Source organism: Erpetoichthys calabaricus, chromosome 10, assembly GCF_900747795.2.
Source record: "Erpetoichthys calabaricus chromosome 10, fErpCal1.3, whole genome shotgun sequence".
Classification (NCBI taxonomy): Eukaryota; Metazoa; Chordata; class Cladistia; order Polypteriformes; family Polypteridae; genus Erpetoichthys; species Erpetoichthys calabaricus.
In genome coordinates, this window is record NC_041403.2 from 153183958 (window position 1) to 153207458 (window position 23501).

Genomic DNA, 23501 nt, shown 5'->3' on the forward strand with positions numbered 1-23501 from the left:
TAGTATTTTTTACTGAAGTTCTCAGGCTTTTCCAGGTTTTAAGAGTAACAGCGAGAGAATCAAATTCTGTAGCAAAATTAAATCATTGTTAAAATTTACATATTTGAGAATTAATTGATGCAACTTTTAAATTAAACATTTTTATAATACCCAGGTTTCGTTGCAGGCAGGTAGGGTGGGCAATGTTTTGAATTCTTAGGTTGATCGGTTGTCCTTTTTAAACATTGTTGATTGATAATGATGTTGTTGGTTGGTTAGGCACCACCATTTTAACTAAGCCAAAATTTCTGCTATGCATTTCTTGCAGTTTTCAATTTGGCCAATGAAGGTGTCCCCATAATAGCCATGCACTTTATCAAAGTACAAAACTGTCTTGTTTGGTACAGAAAAGTACAGGTGGAATAGTTTGGTGGCTAAGAGGTAGTCAGCCTTGTCAATATGGCAGTATTTTGGCTTCAGAACAAATGAGTGTGGTGACACAAAATATTTAACCAAACTTTATCAACTAAGCAGAAAGGCAGTGGCAAAAGATTCACATACAGTGCACATGCATAGTCATTTGCATGTACTGCAACCAGTTGAGTATGCAAGTGAAGGCAGTGTTTCTGGTACAAGTAATAAAGGCATGTCTTGCCAGCTGTTATTGGTGTGTCTTTTGGGGAAAATACCAGCAGGGCAGTGCAAAATGAGCACAGTATACCAGAGCCGATCCACATTGTGGGAATAAATGTTAAATATGCTTGATTTAACCATCCTCTCCAAAATGTCATTTTTAAAGCACAAGTACTGTTTTTGCTAGCTAAGCCACATAACATCAGCTGTCAGCTACTCCCAAATAGCGAACTTTCCAGTATGGGAGATACAGTAGGGTTATAGTCTAAAATTGAATTAAGTGGTATCATTTTCAGCTGGAAGTAATCCTTTTGGGTCAGCGATGGGGATGTATGACCCAACAGTTGCACTGATGGTGAAACACCCTCCACCACTTTTCAAAGCCACCAACAATTTCATGGAGTCTCTTCCTTTGAGGCAGACACAACACACTTTCCAGATGCACTGGCGGTTTAGTTATTCCAAAATAATTAGATAAGGCAAAAAAACAATAACGGTGGCAAGATTCTAAATGTGTCCGTGCAGCATGCACTTTGGTGGGGAAACTTTTCTTCTGTACACTGCAGTCTTTCATACAGAACAGAAAAATGTGTGCAACATATTCTTGGACACCGCTCTTGACTTTGTTGACATATCCAAACTGACTATGGCATACCTGCCGTATATTAAAACATCCTCTTCCTTGCATTTTATTATTAAGATGAATTATCTCCTTTTAAGCATATGATAGTTTACACATACACACTAGGGCGCTATGTGCAAGCCTCTTTGCGATTCTGCCGCTCGCGTATGGGGAGGTGGCTGTACAATTTAATCAGATTGCTATTTCCATAGGAATTGTTACATATGCATAATAGAACTATTTTACATTACAGCGAGTAATTAACCGTATTAAAAAATAGTAAAACGTAATAATTTGAAAATGTTTCATGTTGCGTTCAAGTTTTTTGTTTCGTTCTGTTTGGCTTTGAATTTAACATGCAAATATTCTTACTGTAAAACTTGAGTAAAAATTTTTTAATTACATTTTCGTCAATACAGTAATCCCTCCATCGCGGGGGTTGCGTTCCAGAGCCACCCGCGAAATATGAAAATCCGCGAAGTAGAAACCATATGTTTATATGGTTATTTTTATATTGTCATGCTTGGGTCACAGATTTGCGCAGAAACACAGGAGGTTGTAGAGAGACAGGAACGTTATTCAAACACTGCAAACAAACATTTGTCTCTTTTTCAACAGTTTAAACTGTGCTTCATGACAAGACAGAGATGACAGTTCCGTCTCACAATTAAAAGAATGCAAACATATCTTCCTCTTCAAAGTAGTCAGGAGCAGAGACTGTCATAAAGGCAGAGGACAATCAATAGGGCTGTTTGGCTTTTAAGTATGCGAAGCACCGCGGCACAAAGCTGTTGAAGGCGGCAGCTCACACCCCCTCCGTCAAGAGCACAGAAAGAGAGAGAGAGAGACAGAGAAAAACAAGCAAGCAAAAATCAATACGTGCCCTTCGAGCTTTTAAGTATGCGAAGCACGGTGCAGCATGTCGTTTCAGGAAGCAGCTGCACAAAAGATAGCAACGTGAAGATAATCTTTCAGCATTTTTAGACTAGCGTCCGTATCGTCTAGGTGTGCGAACAGCCCCCCTGCTCAATCCCCCTACGTCAGGATAAGAGAAAGTCAGCGCAAGAGAAAGAGAAATGTAAGCTGGGTAGCTTCTCAGCCATCTGCCAATAGCGTCCCTTGTATGAAATCAACTGGGCAAACCAACTGAGGAAGCATGTACCAGAAATTAAAAGACCCATTGTCCGCAGAAACCCGCGAAGCAGCGAAAAATCCGCGATATATATTTAAATATGCTTACATATAAAATCCGCGACGGAGTGAAGCCGCGAAAGGCGAAGCGCGATATAGCGAGGGATTACTGTATCGCATTGAATTTTGATTCTGTGTTTGGACTTGCGTCGTGACAACACAACGTATAACTGCCCGTGGGAGAATTTAGTTTCTCTCTCTAATAAATAAACCGACTTTTTGAATGTTTGTCTCTGTGATTTGTTAATTGTCTTTGCATTATCTAATCTAATGGGGAAACAGTTCACGTTTTAATAGGAATGGCATATCAAGATCTCCTTTGTTGTCTGTTATCCGGAGAAGATTTACTACATGACCTTTCTTGGAAACATCCTTCTTTCAACAGTAATTCGAGTGGTGGAAGATCAGACGTTGTTAACGGTTGTAAATATTCTTCAGGATATTGAAAGTTGATGTTTTCGTCTTCCACGCAATCACCACCAACTGCTTCAGCATAGTCTATTGATACGCATTTAACCAATTTGCCATGTAACCGATCGACAATTTTCGTGTTAATTTGTTTGACTTTGTCCGTGTACTCATTTCTTCTGTTGATATTCCTTCAGGATGAAATTCATCAATACGATTTGGACTTAATACGTCTTCTTTAATTGGGAACTTAAAGTGAGGAAAAGGTAAAAATTTATAAGAGCTGAGAGAGCAGGAAATGTCTTTCAAAAGCATTCACACAAACAAGATATGAGTGGACCGTGTGCGTGTTTGAATATGGTTGAGAAGAGGGCGTGACTTGAAACAATGTCATGGCCAAAGTCTCGTCTCCTGGGACTTGAAAAGATCTTCCAAAAAGTCTTGTCATATATATTTAAAAAAAAAAATAAATAAATATATATATATATATATATGTATATATATATATATATATATATATATATATATATATATATATATATAATAAATATAATAAATAAAATATAAAAAATATTTTTTTTGGACATGTCAAACATTATATATGATTGGATATTTTTTTTTCCCCCTTTTTAAGTTTCAGTGCACAGTGGCTTCAACTAGTGTTGGAGAATTAGTTAAAAGTAATTTGTTTTTCACTAGAGTTTTCGTAATTTATAGTAAAATTTATACTAAGAATTGCCTTTTAATAACTCCCGAGATACAACTGGTTATTTGAATTTATAGTCCTTGTGTAACTTCCTGGTTTTGTTATTTCGTTATGGAACTATATTCCATACTCCTTGCAACACAGTCTTATGACACATTATTATAGATAATACAGGACTGTTTATATATCTAGTATTGACTTTTCTGTACCAGGCTTGCTGTGTTTACACTATGATCAGTCCTAAAGACTGGCTAGCAACCTTTATTTTACACCCTGGCATTTATTTGTATCCTGAGAAACATGCAACTTGGTGTTGTGCTCTGAAAAGCTCATATTAGTTTATTCTTAACAGAAGTATAATTTTAGTTATTTTTTGCAGTGAAATTGTTAGAATGATTCTTTACACTGTTTGAAAATTCTGCTTTTTATAAAAGTGAACATTAAGTTTGAGTCATGTAACATTACAAGTATTAACCTTTTTAATGCTGTTGGTACCATTAAGCATTTCTAACTTTGAACATACTTTGGTGTTCAGTACTGGGAGATTTTCAGTGTTAACCTGTTCAGTAAAGTTATTCTGTGGACCTACCTCATTTTTTAATTTTTATTTATTAAGACAAGACTTTGTTTGTAGTGCTGCTTTAACTTGACCTAACTAAGGCTGATCTGTCTTCTTGTATGAGTGCCAAATTTTGTGTTGATGTCATTCATACTTTATTTATTTTGTACGTAAAGCAGTCAAAAAAAGGAAACTCTTGGTAGGAATGTTTTGTTTTTTTTTTCACACACAGTGGCCACACAAATTTAGTACATAAGCAACCTGCTTTGACACTATTTGTGAATGTCTCCTGTCCATTAATTTTTCCCCATTAGTAGCAATCACCTCTTGTTACTCACAGCCGTCGATCATTTTTTAAGTCTGATGATTGTGATGATTGTGTGCGCTGCCAAACGCTAGAGTACCATTTAAGTACCAATCTCTGTGCTGTACAATGTGGGGCACACAGTCTTACCATGTTTCATAAAATGGGGAAAATGAATAATACAGCGATTTTTAGCTTTGATTAGACTTGAAGCAAGATGTGAACATATATATCACCTTATGCTGTATATCTTCTAAGCTGCAGTAGAGCTTGACAGAGCAGGCTGCTTTTGAAATGAAAAAGACTGCTTTCTTAATGGGCAGAACCTTTTAGTTTTATTGACAATAGATGCTACTTAGCCAGCTTGTATTTGTATGGCGTTCTTGAAAATGACAAATATGACCAGTTTAGCTGAAAAATACTGCAATGTTGCGTTGCAGTATGCAAGGCAATATAAAATTTAAGTATTCCATTTTTAGCCATTCAAAGTATAATTATATAATTGATACTCTGATACAAACACAACAGCCTTAGATACTTTGTTGTTCAAGACTTGCATTTCATGCATAAACTCATAGTTAAGGCATTTGCTCTCAAGAACCCATTTATACCTTTAGTATCCCTCATCTATACCTACTGTTTTCACTTCGCAAATCCCTGCCCAACTACACTTAAATATGAGCATGTGTTTAAAAGCAAACAGTATCCATTATCGTTGTAAACTTTACAATGTAGGTAATAAAATGCAACATTGAAAGGTACACTTTTGTCTGATATTAAGTAGCATACATAATTTAGCACTTCTTTCACCAGGGCAAATTTAGAAAAAAAAAAAAAAAAAAAAGAGCATTTAGCACCCTGGACTAAGACTGCAGGCAATGTTCTGAATTTGTGTTTTAAAATAAACTGAAATGCCAAAATTTGAATTTTGTTTTGCTGAAGTTGTTCCTGGTTGTCCACTAGGAGACCTAACAAACTTCAGAAATATGGTCTATATGATAAATCGCATACATGCTCTTTTGCAAGTTGGTCGGACAGAATATGGTGTTATTAATCATGTTTTGTGTTCTGTGTACTGTAAATGTTCTAGATTTAAAATGTGCAATTACAGACTTCAATAATTGTATTACAAGTTTATTTAGATTCTAGAAGAATCATAATTATATTACTTCACAGTTAGAATGTCTGGATATCCAGATTGTCGGTCAAATTTTACTGGATGCATTTTTTTTTATGTATTACAAAGTTTATCTATTTTTAATGCCTAAACATCTTGTTCAATGTTAATGTGGCTAAGAAAATATGCTAAAAAATCTAGTGAACGTTACTAACAGTAGTTTGGTAAAGTAACCTGTTATTGCTGCATTTCTAGGTGCACATTTTGGCTTTAATTTCAAGATACAGTGTTACCTCTGGATGCGACCCGATTTGGTTGTGACCCTAACGTAATTTCCCTATAAGATTGTATGTAAAAACAATTAATCTGTTCCAGACCATATGAACTGTATGTAAATATATATATTTTTTTAAGCACAAAAATAGTTAATTATACCATAGAATGCACAGTGTAATAGTAAATTAAATGTAAAAACATTGAATAACACTGAGAAAACCTTGAACAACAGAGAAAACTAACATTGTAAGAGTTCACGCTATACCCTTGTGAACTGCTCGCTGTAAACACTTTTTTTTTTTTTAATGAGTTTTAAGCACAGGTGAAAAAAAAATTAAATGCCATGACTCTTGCGAAACTTTTCAAACCATCCTCTACTGACTTTAAATTCCTCACCTTCGTCACTCGAAGAAGGATTTTGTTTCTGTAAATCGCCATGAATCTTCCTGGCTTTCTCGCATATGATCGCCTCGTTTACGCTATCCTCTGCAAGTTGCTTCTCATTCATCCACACTAGCAAGTTTTTCCATCTGTTCCAGCACTTGAGGCCTCTGTTTGGTTAACATTGTAACTCCTTTTGCAACATCAGCTACTTTGTTAGGCCCTGTATACGCAAACAAAAGAAAATGGGAAACGGAGAATGGCAAATCATTGGTGCGTACGAACGTACGGAGGGAAACTGGCCGCCAGTGTTTTTGTTCACCACCAGAGCATGTGGTCGTGAATAGATGCAAAATTTTGGCAAACTTTTTTTGATTGTAACCCGATTTGTACGTGTTCGGAAATGTTCGTGACCAGAGGTTGTACTGTATACTATTTTTGATATGTCAGAAATAAATCATGAACTTACTAAGATTGGTTTATTTTCTGTTTAGAAGGGCAGTAGTATGTTGACTCAGTACAACATACTGTTTCAGAGTAATGGTATTGTGCTTAATTATAAATGTTCTAGTATTAAATTTCTGGATATGTGTTAAATGTTAAACTGGAGCTGCTGCCTCTCAATAAGCAGATCATGGTTGACGTCCTGGGTCTTCCCTGCGTGGGGAGTACTTTTGAATAGTGAGAAAAGCACTATATAAATGTAAAGAATTATTATTATAAATCTATATTCAAGCTGGAAACTTATCAGTATTTTTTTTTTTTTTTGAAATAGATGAGTGTTGGCCAAAGGGCAAAGCTGACATGTACACCCGATTTTGCTTATGGCGCTAAAGGCCACCCAGGTATCATCCCAGCCAATGCCACTTTGATTTTTGATGTGGAACTCATTAAGCTGGAATGAAGCCGCTCAGAATATTTTGTAAGTACATCACCGCCTACAAATTGTGTGTCAGAATGATTCTTAGATGTGTTGGACCATGTGGGGGAATGCGTTACAATGCATCTGTCATAGCGTAAAACTACTTTCAAATTTACACCTCCTACATTTTATAAAATGTCAGTTTATTAATGCATAATAATTTACCAAGGCATGTTTGGATTGTGTGCTTCCACAGAATGTGCTAACCTTACATTTACAGCTTTTTATTTTTGTTGAGGCTCTTCAGTCAGTCTGAAACATCTTTGTATTCAAAAAATAATCAAATATAACTGGGTAGTAGTGCTATTAAGTTGTAGGCAGACCTAGCTGTTTCTTGCCCTGTGTTCTAAAATAGCCTTCAGTCCCCTGCAACTCTGAAGTGAATTAAGCAGGTTTTAGGATATTATGTCAAAATGTATAATTCAAATGCCTATACTACAATGTTTTTGTGTTAGATGTGTTGTAATCTTTATCTGTATAACCATAGGTTATCAGAATGAGAAACACATTAAGATCACTGATTTTATTTGAATTGAAGCCATTTAATTTTTAATGTAGATTTCAACTCTAAAGTAACAAAATTTAACCTGTTTTCCTTTATTACTGTGTAGCCACTATTAAATATGTGTCTGTAAATGAATTGTCCTAGATATTCTGACAAGGGCTTTGTCCCTGAATGTGACTTTATCATTTGATGGTTAGCAGAGTAGTGTAATGCTAGCTTCATTATGGGGTAGCAGCCATGTGATCTTTATTTGATGATCTGAGTAGTTATTTTGGAACTTTTGACTTGTTGCCTAAAAGAACACCTTTTGTTTTTGGCTAATTTCTGTTCCACTCTTTTGTAGGGCCACATCTTTTTACCAAACACCTACTTAAGTATTCTACAAAATGTTTCCTTTCACATAAGGGTTGAAGTACTTTAGCCTTAATCAGTCATCTGATAGCTTAATTGATCACTCTTTAAATTATTACTGAGCAAAATGGTGTGTAGTAACAACCTTTTGTGTTCTCATCAAACTAGATATCTATTCATATCCATAGCTTAAAGCCAAGGTGTTAACAAAATGTTTTACAAATTTTAAATGGAAAAGATGATAATGGAGATTACTCAAATGCTAAGATAGACTTTGTATTAATTTTTAATTTTATAATTTTCATTTTTCTAATAAATCCTTCCTTGTTTTTCTTTTCAGTTTGCCTCTTATGATGGGAACATGGAGAGAGCTTGGAGAAGTGTGCACTTGTACATAAGGGGCTCATATTATAGTTCCACTTCAGTCACTATCTATCCATATAGAATTTGTGCATCATCAGTGACTCAGCCTTTTTCACACACACCCTTCCTTTAAACTATGGGCCATAAACTTAAAACCTTGTGAAGTTCTTAATCTTGAATTTAATTGTGCTTTTGTTTGCTTTTTTTTGTGTAGAATAAGTTGTGCATGATCAAGCATTAAGGAGAAATTGATGATAAATAATGGAAGAGTGCAGTAAATCTGAGATACTGTTTCATTTTTAAAAAGCACACTCTTGCATAGCCAGAGATCCTGCTGTTAAAACTTTGAACAATGTATCCAGCAGGCTCTGTTGCTTTCGAAATTCACCAAGAAAACTAGTTCATTTATTTTGGTCAAATAGTAGTTTTAGTGCTGTTAGTTCACCTGTTCTGTTCCGCAGTGTCATTTATCTAGGTAATGATTTTGGTTATTTTACTTAAAAACATGTGGATTGCACGATGGTGCGCTCATAAGAATAGGCTAATTTTCCACATGTCTATACAAGTATCTCCTGATTACTGTATTTTTTCCATTCCTTCATTGCAAAAAAGATTTTGCATGTTTGTTTAGGAACATGAATTCTGTACACCTGTATAGCTTTCATGAAAAAGTTTTGTTTCCTTAATTCAGCTGTACTCACAAAAGCCATAATTGACAAACATCATATTAGTGAAACAACATGCTGTGGAGTGTATGTAAAAGTTAGTTGTACCACAAGGTGCCTAAACATTTGGGCAGTTAACTGACAGTCTGCCTCCTTGTGTTGTAACAACAATTTGCCATTTTTTTCAGATGCCAACTTTATATTAAAAATCTATATATAAAGATATATATACATACATGGATATGTTATGTAGACAACAGTTGTAAGAGTTAAACTTTTACAACTGATGCTACCGGAAATCACCCACACTGCCTAACAATTTTTGTGGGGACACAGAAGAGACCTTTCTTACAAATTGAAGGTGCTGATTTAAAAACAAAAATAAAAATAGGATGCTGGTCATCACAGCTGTTGGTGTAACCTGTTTGATGTGGCTTAGATTGTCCTTTACTGCACTGTATATCTGCTGTGTGCTGAATAGGCAAGGAAACCAATGAAAATCAAAATATGCTGTTGCAATAAAGTGCTTTCTACTAGCTTTGAAAAATGTCGTTTTTTTTTTTTTTCTCCCCCATGCTTCACTTTTCAAAGTAGAAAAACATGTTGGCATTTTGCTGCTATGCTGGTTTTGAAATTGTCTGTAAGAATTGAATGAGTAGTTGCTCTTAGTTTTTTTTAAATTCTGATTTTCCCATTACTGCTGCTGTTTCTCATTTCAGGTAATACTTGTGTGTAAGTATATTCCTGGCGTTTCTTAAACTGATACTTTCTCCACAGTCTACACCTTTACTGTTGTAAAATACATCCATGATTTTGTCAAACTAGGTTTATGTACATGCTGATGTCTATACTTAAGTTCTATTATTGTACAAATCTGTGCTTTTACGCTATAGAGTAAATCTTAAATTCTGACAATTTTAGTTGAGAAAGCTACATTGAACAGGAGCAGCAAAGCTTGAGTATTGAAATATAGTATACCTTTCAAGGTGACATAAGTAAATAAAATATATACTTTTAATACTGCAATATCACTAAATTATGTTGTTTATGGTATTAAATGTATGCAATACTTTAAGTTTGTAAATGCTAATAGCACTGTAATTTTTTTATTGCCGTCTCCTTTGAATTGTGGTAATCTATTTATTATATACATTCACAATTACAATTCTATCTAAGCAGTCTAATACATTATATACATGTATGTATTAGTAGGGGTTTTCATTCAAATAGTAGTCCAAAGTTGAAAAATCAGGCATTCTGGGGGTGGTTCCTGCCTTGCACCCATTGCTGTTGATTATATGACCCAGCCTTCATACGGCCGAGTTTGATGAAACAGGTTTAAAAAAGAATGATTTTTAAAAGAATATTTACAGAAAGGCCCTGGTCATAGTGACAAATCTGTCCCTGTAAGCAGATTTCTACTGAAATAATGGTGTTATGCAGCAGCACAAGCCTTCATATGGCATGTCTTCAAGTCATTAACAGACACATTCTTTAAATTTTCAGAAACTAAGATTATAGTTATGTCTACCCCAACACAAATTTTGTTGCTTTATTCTGAATATTTCAGAATTATTAATTGTGTTTTCTGTGATCTGTCTTAAAATTTGATAAAGTAAAGCTTAAGGGTATGAAACGTTTTAACGAATCAGTAAAACACAAGGTTTAAATTGGAAGCTAATTCCTAAGGTTTTTACAGGCTTAAATCAGAAACCTGTGCTTTGTAAATTCACCATGATTTGTACTGCACTCATTTCCTTTATTTTGGAGGTGTTTGTTTATACTTGTTTGTCCCCATTACTTTCTGAAGCAGATATTCTAATAAATGCCCACAGCAAATATTTTGGAACAGTAAAAGATACTAGGTCATACAGGAAGAAACCCATCCAGACACGAGGAGAAGATGCAAACTCCATGCAGGGTGCACCTAGAGCACGAAATCTGTCTGTGTTTTGAGGCAGCAGAACTAATACTTCAGTGGCCCCTCTAACTTGCATATTATGAAAAAATGTGTTGAGGAAAGGTTCTATTTGAGGTATAGTTGACCAAAGGATACAGACCATGTTGGTGTATACAAGTTGTAATGTCAAGTGTCACATCTTCAGAATTGAGTAATTTAAGGATATTGGAAATAACTGGTTTTCTTGTAAGGATGCAACTGGCAGTAGCATCTTAGCCTTAAAATGTCTCCTGCATTAGTACCTTGTTCTGAGTAAGCCTTTTTGTCATCTATTTGTGCAAGTTATGCCTTTTGGGAGTGCCTGGCCCTTTCTTAAATAGGAGCAGCAGGGTGATCTGCATTACTTCGTTTGAAGTATTAGCCCATTCATAGTCTGAACTGGGAAAAAAATTAATAAATTGTGTGTACCTGTGGATTCAGTGTTTAGATTTGTCTTGGTCGTCCCAGATTTATTTTGATCAATACTATATGTCTCAAATGGCTGAGAAGCCTGTTAAGATGCCTATATTTAAAGAACAAGATTGATGGGTATTGGACATAAAAGCTGGAACATTTTAATAGGTGCTTGTGAAATGGAATAGTTGTAATTGAATAGATAGAACTAATGATGTGTTCAAGCACCAGCCATATTCATGTACTGTAGATGGTAAGTGCCATATCCATGTATTAGTGACTGATGTGTTCTAAATGTCAGTATAGTGTACGATCAGCTGTACCTCACCTAAATTATATTTTTAACATAAAGATTTGTTTTCTGGCTTTGATCCCTGCTACTGAATTTTTGACTGTGGTTTAGTTTACTGTTGTACCTCTGATATTTCCATTACTTGACCATCTGGTTTTAACACTTTGCCTATTTCTTTGGTTAACATTTACATTTCCTGGTCTCTTGTTTACTTGACCAAGTGGCCTGCCACATTTCCATTCTTCCGCAGAATACTTGCCTCCCTTTTCTTTCTCTTCATCTTTGCTTGCATTGTTCACCTTGGTTTTGTATTTTTCTGTGGATTGTAACAAGTTTAGTTTATTTTTGTTTCCCCTGTGTTAGATTGGTTAGGAGTTCTAGCTCATGAATGTGTTACAGGTAAGGAGAATGTGTCAGCAATCTTTACATTTTTTCCATTTATGGTATATAAAAAAAACAAGAAATCTGACAGAAGGCTCTCTTCTGTTTGCAAGGTCCAAAGAGCCTGCTTTTCTCATTCCTCATACTGTAGCTGTACATGCCCATAAACTGCTTCTTCATCATTAAATGAAATGAAACCTGTTTGATGCTGAAGGAGTGAGTTGCTGACTGGTGGACTCAGTCGCCTGAGTATATCGAACTACATGACTGACACACACAGGAGTGTGATGTGACTGCCTTCAAATGTTATGGAATGAAGCATGGCTCTAAAAAAAAAAAAATCACTGGAAAAGTCATATAAAGTGATGGGGCCTTAAAACGTGCTCCATTGCTGCTAGAGGCTTCAACACGAGACCCCATCACATCTTGACACTCCACATCCCAGGTTACAGATTAAAAACCTCAAACAATCTCTGTCTCATGCTAATGGTTTTTAAAACATTTTAGTTTAACAGCTCCTAGTGTTCCATCTCTCATCCGTTTATAGTCTTGGTTCTGGTGATAACTCATTCTTTGATTAATGGCTTGTTTTGGCTGTTCTCTGTTTTGCTTACTGGTTTTAAAAACTGGCATGTTAAGAGTTTTAAATAATTGGGTTCTTGTCAAGGTTTCTCAAATACATGGAACATCTCTTGATCCATTTTAAGATAGAAGAGAGAATTCTTGTCATTTTGCATACACAATTTTTTTTGGTAGGACTCTGCTTCAAGGCAGAATACTTATTTTATTATTTATAGTGTATTTAAGTATAAAAGACTGCAGCAATAAAACATCAAGTCCAGAGTTTTCCTGAGGTTGTACGCCTGCAGAGACCAGTGATCTGTGTGCGTGGGTCTGCAGGGGAGAAATACAAATGTGTGTATTTGATTACGAGGGAAAGTGTGGGTGCATGTGTACAGGGGGAAGGTTAGGGGTAGGTGTATGTGTGTGTATCAGCAGGGGCAGATGGACTTCACTGCTCTGGGGAAAAAGCTGTCTTTCAGGCTGCTGGTGCGTGTTTTTATGCTTCTGTGCTGCTTTCCTGAAGGCAGTGGTACAAACAGTCCATTTCCCGGCTTGGTGAGATCCGTAGCTATACATTTGGCCCTCTTGTGCACCCTTCTGGCATATACAGAGTCCAGGTCTAGGAGAGGACTTCCCACGATCCCCTGTGCTTTTCTCACCACCTGTGCCAAGTCCTTCCTGTGCTGTGCAGCTGCCGTACCACGCTCTCATACTGTGACAGAGAATGCTTTCTATAGCGGATCTGTAGAAGTTTGTGAGCAGCCGAGAGGAGACTTCAGCACGTCTCATTTTCCTGAGGAAGAAGAGTCTTTGTTGGGCCTTCTTTACCGGGTGATGTGGATACCCAAGAACTTGAGATTGTCCACACACATTACAGCCTCCTCATGTATAAATATAGGAGCATGTTCTGTTCTTCTGGACCTACTACAGGTATAGTCCACATTTATCTCTTTGGTCTTGCTGGTGTTTAAGATGAGGTTGGCTGAGCACCATAGTGCTAGGTGTTGTATCTCCTCTCTGTGTAGTGAGTCGCATCATAGATAGATATACTTTATTAATCCCAAGGGGAAATTTACATCATTGTCTGATATGAGACCCACCACGGTCGTATCATCCGCAAACTTCACAACCATATTTGTGGCATGGATGGCAGAGCAATTGTGTGTAAATAACGTGAAGAGTGCTGGGCTGAGCACACAACCCTGTGGCGTGCCTGTGTTCAGAACCAGTGTGGCCGATGTACGATCTCCAATTCTAACCACCTGAGGCCTGTTGGTGAGAAAGTCCCTCATCCAGAGATGCAACAATGTGGACAGACCCAGATTATGAAGCTTTTGTACCAGTTTGTCTGGGATTACGGTGTTAAATGCTGAACTAAAATCGATGAATAACACTGCAGATGAGTCAGGGCTGTGTGAAGTGCTATTGAGACGGCATCCTCTGTAGATCTGTTCGTCCTGTAGGTGACCTGATGGTTGTCAAATTCAGCAGGGATGGCATCCTTGATGTACTTTAGGAGGATCCTCTCAAAACACTTCATTATTAATGGGGTCAGAGCTACAGGGCGGTAATCATTAAGGCAGGTGACCGTTGATTTTTTTAGGCACTGGCATAATAGTGGAGGATTTGAGGCAGACAGGGACCATTGCAAGTTTTAGAGAAAGGTTGAAAATGTCCAGAAAGATTCCTGCCAATTGATCGGCACATATTTTCAGTGTCTTACCCGACACCTTATCTGGTCCTGCAGCTCTGTTGGTGTTGATCCTCCTCAGGGTGGACCTCACTCGGTGTAGTTGCAGGACTAGAGGCTGATGTTGCTCCTCCAGCCAAGGGAGATGTACAGTCTCGCTGCTGCTAGATGCATCAAAGCGTGGCAAGAAACTGTTCAAGGTGTCAGGGATACTAGGGTCATAGCTGACCTGCTGATTGCTGCGCTTATAATCCGTTATGGTCTTTAAGCCTCTCCACGTGTTCCGCGGGTCGTTGTTATCAAAATACTCCTCGATATGCTGTTTGTATCTGTATTTTGCCAGGTTTATTCCTTTTTTTTTTAGTTCTTTTTGGGCTTTGCTATATGCCAGCCTGTCACCTGACCCATATGCAGCGTCCCAGGCTTTAAGCAGGGACCTCACCGTACTGTCCAGCCGCGGTTTCTGATTTGAAAACACCCTAAAGGTCTTCTTGGGCAGGACAGCATCAGTGCAGAACTGTACATAGGATAGGACAGATGATGTATATCCCTCTAGATCTGAGCCCTCTTTGAACACTCCCCAGTCAGTATGCTCCAAACAGTCCTGTAATGCTGAAGATGCCTCCTCAGTCCTTAGCTGTACTGTTCTGGTAGTCGGTTTCATTTTGCAGATCATGGAAGTATAGACTGGGATTAGCTCCACTGCAATGTGGTCCGACATACCCAGATGTGGGGCTGCTATAGCCTTGTATTCTCCTGGGATGTTGCAATAAACTTGATCCAGAATGCTATTGTCTCTAGTTGGAAAGTTTATAAATCCTCGAAATTTGGGAAGCACTGATTTTAATTCTACATGATTAAAGTCACCAGCCACAATCACAGCTGCGTCTGGATTGGCATTCATTTGTCTGCTAATCAGGCAGTACAGCTCTTCCAATGCTAATTTAGTGTGAGCTCGCAGTGGGCTATAAACAGTCACTATCAGTGTGGAGGAGAACTCTCTTACCGTCTTGAATGGTCTGCATTTCACTGCCAGATATTCCAAGTCGGGGGAGCAGTATGTTCCAATAATGTTTGTAGCTGTACACCAGGATTTATTAATGTACAGCGCCAGCCCTCCACCTTTACATTTAGTGGCAGCTGCAGTTATTGGCGAGAGATCTGGCGTTCGTGAGGAAGAGACTGGGAAGAGCCGGTCTGTATGGGTTAGCATGTAGCCTAGCACGTATGCCGCTCCTTCTGCCCCGCTTTTGTTTACGGTGTCTCCTCCGCCGTCTCGGTCACAGAGAGGGGATGGTAAAAGCCTCAGTAACACCATCCTCGTGGTTGCTTACTATCGCCAGCAGCCAGTTCGGAGAGATTGGCTAGAACATTAAAAAGGACAGGTGGCCCTACTCTATGCTGTGGTCCAGTCGAGCCACTTCGGACACTTGTGACTGGCATTATATTACCCTGCCTTCCTCCTTGAGGTAGTAATAATTGTGGGACTTAAATTCAGGATCTTTTGATTATAAAGCCACAGTCTTTGCCACTGTACCGCAGTTTTCCCTTTAATTTAACTGGATAAGCTCTTCACTGACACAGAACCCCTGGGTTCACAGTCTGCTTGTGAGGACTTGACATGGAGGGTGGTGAGTGACTGAGTGAGTTTTTTTTTTTTTTTTTTTTTACTGGTGACACCTAGTTTTGTGGAACAGTCTGTCTCACTCAAGGTGTGTGGCCTGAGGTCCTATTGACTCCACAAGTGCTTCAGTTTTAACCATCGGACACTACATCAAAGCCATACCCCGATAAAGGCCTACAGTGTCACACAGGTAATCATTCTTAACGGAGAGTCTTTTTATCCTTTTGTCCTCGTCTCCTAGTGACTTCCCTTCAAACAGTAGACTGACTAAGTTTGAAGTGTCCAAGACAGATGCACAAATGTGAAGAGTTTAACCATTGACAGGAAAAACAACAATATAAAGCCATGTCATATACAAGAATCAAAAGTGTGGCCTTTTGAAAGGGAGTTATCCAACCCCATCAAAAGTACATGCTGGTAAAAAAAATGAAGTGTGTAAGTGGCTAGACTGAGATTTGTCACCTTAATTCTACTCCTTTGCTAGTGTGATGTCACATGGTGTTGCTGGCTTACAGGTTTTAACAGTCCAGACACACACAAGAGAGAGTGCCTGCCATTGAACTTGTCGAAGCGCACTGCTTTCAGCTTAGAACTGCCCCAGCAGTAGCGCAGGTGGAGCATCCTTCTTTTTTAGCACAAAGCTCTCCAGATCAGTTAGTGGGGAGCACTTAGCCACAACACCGCACAGTGAACGAAACCAGGCGATAAAATATACCAACACTTCCTGCATTTAGCCACAGCCAGCAAAACTTTCTGAAGTGTGTCAAGAAACATTAAGGGGGCCTCCTTTATACCAACAGTGATATGCCTGTATGATGCCACAACCTGTGACTGTAAGGTTTTTATTCCAACCTGTTTCTCAATCAGTCAGTCATTATTATACTACTAGCCATGTGCGCCCAACTACGTTGCGCGTGTTAAAGTTGTCTGTGAAGGGCTCCCTGTTTAAACGCGGCTGCCAGTCGTGAACTGGGCCCTTCGTCGCACAGCATTATGATTTTTTATAAGGGAAACAAAATTACAAAAGAAAACCCTTGGACATTGATTCGATAGGAACGGCCTACTCGGAATCACTGTCCGAATAGTAATTATGTGGTGGTGTAGGAGCATTTCTGCTTCTCTCTGTTCACAGTCCATCTCGTTTTCACGATGCTGTCGTTTCCTCTCACGATCTCTTCTCAACCTTTCTCCAATCTCGCAGGTTGCTTTGTGGCAATATACACAGAGCAATGGTTATAAAAGGGGGACACATAGGTATCCAGGCTCTTTAAAGCATAAATAGGGATCACTTCACTGACATGTGAGCAAGCCAGGGTACAACTGTGAGACGAGCAGCACTCGCCAGCTACAACGTAACAATAATAATTTCCGGAACGTGCTGTTACGTTGTCATTCATTTTACCCACTGGTCTTTCTTTCATTCATATGTTACGTAGGCACGTACCTTTTATCTTCGGCAATCTCATTCTCTAACTAGGCCTCAGGAGCTAACCAGCGTAACACTGTCCACCACCCCTTTCGTTATTCCGGCACATTGTTAACATCCGTGAGTAACAACAACGTACTAAACTGGAAGGTGGTCTACGCATGCGTGGAATTCGCGGACAAAGATCAAGATCCAAATGAAGATTATATATAAAGATTAGTTAATTTAAAGCACAACAATTTGTTTAGTTTGAATGTCTGTGTTTTGAGGTGTGACTGGAGTACTACAGTCTTCAGTACTATAAGCCTGGAGGAGATTCTTAATGCAATGCCTATGTTTTAGCTGTCTCTCTACTGCCATCTAGTGCTTCTTCTTCTAATTCATTCACAGACAAACAAAGATCAAGATCCAAATGAAGATTATATATAGAGATGAATTGATCTCATTGTTTAATTAGCCAACCTGCTTTTTTCTCTTTTTCTTTTTTGTTGCATTTAGAAATGTGCACTTACACTTCTAGCAATTTAAGACAGATTAGTATTTCTTCTGTATCTTTAAATGTTTGCTTCATTTTATTTCTTTTTTTAATTTATTCCCAATGGAGTTTACTTTCTTAACTGTATTTGAATACAGATGGTTAATGTTGATTAGAACAGACGCCAGCGCAAGTGACTGAAACGAACAGCTATGTGTGCATATAAATAAATAGCCAGAACAAAAATACAAAAAAAATTTTAAATGAAACACTTACCCATCTAACACAAATTCCTGCTGTATTTAGTAAAAATATAGGGTGTTGTACCGTGTTAGCCATTATGAATGTAAAGAAAAGCCAAGCAAAATGACACCTTTTATTGGCTAACTAAAAAGATTACAATATGCAAGCTTTCGAGGCAACTCAGGTCCCTTCTTCATCTTCATCTTACATCTTGCCTGAAGAAGGGGCCGGAGTTGCCTCGAAAGCTTGCATATTGTAATCTTTTTAGTTAGCCAATAAAAGGTGTCATTTTGCTTGGCTTTTCAGTGTAAAAATATAGCATAACCAGTTTGTAATTTCCAGGTTGTTGCAAAAATATATAGTGTACAGGACACAAAGAACTATAAAGAGTTGGGGCACCACCTTGGTGACCCCATCTAATTGAGAAACGGCAAAGAAAACACGCAATAAATGTGGAGTAGTCTTTTCAGGAGACCTCTGCAGATCTGTGATTCAGTAGCTGAACTGGATACCCCAAAACCCCCCAATAGTGTAACCAGGTGTTCTCACAGGCGTATAAACTGATAACATCCTCGATGGAGTGGAGCTCTGGAGGTCTGTAGTGAAGACTCTATTGCTTTTCAACCCGGAGTTCTAAATGGGAAATCCATCACGTACGTCGATTTCTGGGTTATGAGTTCAAAAGGTAGGAAGGGAAGGGTCCAGGTGGACGGACGTGGAAGTGACATCAGCAGTGAAGTGGCTGTCAGTCTTCTGTTCTGCAGGGGGAGGAGAAGAGCAAGCATTAGTATACAGCACCAACCCCTGGTCCGGCGGGTAATTACCATCACCAAAGCTCCTTAAGCTGTCTCTGATGCACATGTGTATGACTAGAAACTGGGAAATTCTGTAATGGCTTACCTAAAAGCAGAGGGGCTGATGTGGTGGTGAGCCGTCTGCATATATACATATTTTTTTTTACCATTTGCTGTCATCATGACTCTGTGTTTTTTTTTTTATTGTTTTTGATAACAGGGAACTGATTTTTCCCACTGTAAATAAGGAAGCACTTTTTTTACTTCATATGGTTGTTATTAGTGGCGGTTCATAAACTACTGATTGCCGAAGTTGAGCCATAGTGGGGTTTTAAGTGGCGTGGACCATCACAAGACCTAAAATGGACTTGCAGGAGAGTCTCAAGACTGAGATTCAGGATCGGGAAAGCTGTTTGCAGCAACTGTGCCGGATGGAAGATAGCTGAGAGACCGTCACCTGTGCTGCTCCACCACGGTTTCTCAGTCTGCTGAGGTCCACTGGTCTGGGTGTGTGGCTGATGGAAGGTCTTCGGGCTCATGGAGGTGAGCATTGTGAGGCAGACTGCACAGGTAAAGGATGAGGCAGATTGTATAGAGGCATTCATAGAATGATTACTCCTTTAAAACCTTCCATTTGTACCCTTGAACCAGTCCCAACAGACCTTTTTTTATTTTCTTTTTAAAAAGTAGTTTTTGATGTGCTCATTGATAGTGTACAGTTGTGCTTGAAAGTTTGTGAACCCATTACAATTTTCTATATTTCTGCATAAATATGACCTAAAACATCATCAGATTTTCACTCAAGTCCTAAAAGTAGATAAAGAGAAACCAGTTAAACAAATGAGACAAAAATATTATACTTGGTCATTTATTTATTGAGGAAAATGATGGAATATTACATATTTGTGAGTGGCAAAAGTATGTGAGCCTCTGCTTTCAGTATCTGGTGTGACCCCCCTTTGCAGCAATAACTGCAACTAAACATTTCCAGTAACTGTTGATCAGTCCTGCACACCGGCTTGGAGGAATTTTCGCCCATTCCTCCGTACAGAACAGCTTCAACTCTGGGATGTTGGTGGGTTTCCTCACATTAACTGCTCGCTTCAGGTCCTTCCACAACATTTCGATTGGATTAAGGTCAGGACTTTGACTTGGCCATTCCAAAACATTAACTTTATTCTTCTTTAACCATTCTTTGGTAGAACGACTTGTGTGCTTAGGGTCGTTGTCTTGCTGCATGACCCACCTTCTCTTGAGATTCAGTTCATGAACAGATGTCCTGACATTTTCCTTTAAAATTCTCTGATATAATTTAGAATTCATTGTTCCATCAATGAAGGCAAGCTGTCCTGGCCCAGTTGCAGCAAAACAGGCCCAAACCATGATTCTACCACCACCATGTTTCACAGATGGGATAAGGTCTTTAAGCTGTAATGCAGTGTTTTCCTTTCTCCAAACATAACGCTTTTTATTTAAACCAAAAAGTTCTATTTTGGTCTCATCCATCCACAAAACATTCTTCCAAAAACCTTCTGGTTTGTCCACGTGATCTTTAGCAAACTGCAGACGAGCAGCAATGTTTTTTTTTGGAGAGCAGTGGCTTTCTCCTTGCAACCCTGCCATGCACACCATTGTTGTTGAGTGTTCTCCTGATGGTGGACTCATGAACATGAACATTAGCCAATGTGAGAGAGGCCTTCAGTTGCTTAGAAGTTACCCTGGGGTCCTTTGTGACCTCGCCGACTATTACACGCCTTGCTCTTGGAGTGATCTTTGTTGGTCGACCACTCCTGGGGAGGGTAACAATGGTCTTGAATTTCCTCCATTTGTACACAATCTGTCTGACTGTGGATTGGTGGAGTCCAAACTCTTTAGAGATGGTTTTGCAACCTTTTCCAGCCTGATGAGCATCAACAACTCTTTTTCTGAGGTTCTCAGAAATCTCCTTTGTTCGTGCCATGATACACTTCCACAAACGTGTAGTGAAGAGCAGACTTTGATAGATCCCTGTTCTTTAAATAACACAGGGTGCCCACTCACACCTGATTGTCATTCCATTGATTGAAAACACCGGACTCGAATTTCACTTTCAAACTAACTGCTAATCCTAGAGGCTCACATACTTTTACCACTCACAAATATGTAATATTCCATCATTTTCCTCAATAGATAAATGACCAAGTATAATATTTTTGTCTTGTTTGTTTAACTGGTTTCTCTTTATCTACTTTTTAGGACTTGAGTGAAAATCTGATGATGTTTTAGGTCATATTTATGCAGAAATATAGAAAATTCTAAAGGGCTCACAAACTTTCAAGCACAGCTGTACTTGATTTAGTTAACTTCTCATCTCAGTATTATATACTGGGGTCTTCCCAGATTCTCTAAAGACTAAAACCCCGCTTAAAAAAAATAGCCTTAATGCCTCAGCCTTTAACAATTTTCTACCTATTTCCAACTTGACATTTTTAAGTAAAATTGTAGAAACAAAGCAGTTTTAACCAGTTAAATAATTATGTTAATAAATATGCTATTCTTGATAACTTTCAGTTAGGATTTAGAGCAAATCACAGCACAGAAACTGCATTAGTTAAAGTAGTTAAGTCCTGCCGGTTAATGCTGATGCAGGCAGCTCATCTGTTCTCATTCTATTAGACTTGAGTGCTGCATTCGACTTCATAGACCACGGCATTGTTATTAATCATCTTAGCCAGTGGATGTGATAGCAAACAATCATTTTACAATAACAATAAGTTTACAGTTCTTAGAGCATATGAATAAGTAATAACAAAAATCACCACACTAGACAATTAGAACAGGTTTAAAAGGTCATTATAGGTGTTAACCATATGCCAATGTGTATTGTTTTTATGAAGTTTAAGAGATTTAATTAGTCTTTTACAGCGTATCTATTATAAATAATTGAAAGATTTTCATCACTAAATTCTTATATATGAAATTAACCCAAAAGAATCGCTCAATTCAATGCAATTAGAGTTCAAATTGAAATTATACAGTAAAAACATCTTTACATTATATAAAAATATAGTAAGATGTATTATCATAAAATTAATTAGATAAATCACTCCCAAATTTAATACAATTGGTAAAAGTATAAAATAAATGTATGCCATTTTCTAAGTCGCTATTACTTAAGAAACATTTGTCATCAATATTAAGAAATGGTGTAAATTTCTCGAGTGCACTTCTGAAACTTTATTAGAAATACAAAATTAAAAACGGAAAATTCCAAGCCTTAGGTGAAAGAATATCCGATATTTTCAGAGTTCCACAAAACATTTTCCAAGTCCAACTACAGTGGCGTGAAAAAGGATTTGCTTCTTCCTGATTTCTTCTGTTTTTGCTTATTCGTCACACTTATTTGTATCTGATCTACAAACAAATATAGCAATATACAAAAGACAAAACGAGTAGACACAATAAACATTTTAAATGATCATTCGATTTATTAAAGGGAAAAAAAAACCCTTCACCACCTATGTTGACGTGAACTGATCATCTGACGCTGACTCAGACAGTGAAAGTGACACCTGCCGGGTAGATTCCGACCTGCCATGTTTCAGTCACGTTCGTGTTTGGTGTCGGCGTCATACTACCGCTGACAATTCTGCAGCCCCTCGTTGCCCATATACGGGTAATCCCGGTCTAAAGATCTCTTTTGATGTTGAGTAACTGGACAATTTACGATGGTGGAGAAAATATATTGTTGAAATAAAGTGTGCGATGCTAAACAGTGTCGGAAAAGGCACAGTAAAACAATTTGCTTGTCGCAGTCACTGGCCACCTATCGTTGTGGGTGTTTTTCAGTCTTTTGATGCTGCAAGGCATAGTGGGTAATCCAGTCAATACCAGTCATGGTACTGGTCTACAAACTGGTTGTTGCAGACCCCCATTGCCGGTGAATTTGATTGTCTTTTTTCACCCATTATGAAAAACCAGATATTTCACTAATAACGATGACTTTGATTAATCAACCAGCACTGAAACTGTATAAACGTTGGGATGCGTTTCATTCAATCACAAAAAAATGTGCAGAAGGTGTGTATGATCCCGATTGTGGCCTACAGTAAGTATTAAAGAACGTCTCATTGATTAGAAGAGAAGGCTGTCATGTAAACGGTACATGGCATCCACACCGGCGTGATTCGGTATCAAGTTCTACATGTTGTGCGAAGCAAGCTCTGGGCACATCCTGACCTCGATACTTTATAACCGGGATTGGGACCAAGTGTGGTGACAAGTACAGTCAGTACGGCGTCGCTACATCATCGGTGCTGTCACTGGTGGTCGATTAGCTTAACCAATGTTACCGTACAACGATGGGCAGCTTCTAATGTCTCACACGAACTGCTTGAAATTTTACTTCACCACAGCACGGTGCCACCGAACCATCGTGATATGCCCAGTGATTCCAGTCGCGTGAATGCATCAAGCTGTAGTCTGCTGCAGTAGCTGTGTGACAAAAAAGGCAAAAGCTTGCCATCAGTTGGAAGGACAATGAAGACTTTAACCTCCTAAGCACTGTTCACAATGCAGCAGCTGCCAATGTTCGTGTCAGGGGAAATGTGGAAGTCACTAAGCCTTAGAGCTGTGGTGGGCTACAATAACACAAAGGAACGTGTTGATCTTGCGGCTCAGGCGCTGACATTCTGTGTG

The 23501-nt window shown here is 38.3% G+C and overlaps 1 protein-coding gene across 1 annotated transcript in view; it reads left to right on the forward strand.

The window, feature by feature from the left end:
- Positions 1-9529, forward strand: part of LOC114659571 (peptidyl-prolyl cis-trans isomerase FKBP1A-like) — a 29946-nt gene extending 20417 nt beyond the window's left edge. The window contains exons 4-5 of the mRNA XM_028812135.2: positions 6952-7098; positions 8295-9529. Coding sequence (XP_028667968.1) covers positions 6952-7080 — 129 coding nt within the window. The 3' untranslated portion in view covers positions 7081-7098; positions 8295-9529. The remainder of the gene's footprint in view (positions 1-6951; positions 7099-8294) is intronic.
- Positions 9530-23501: the final 13972 nt, after the last annotated feature.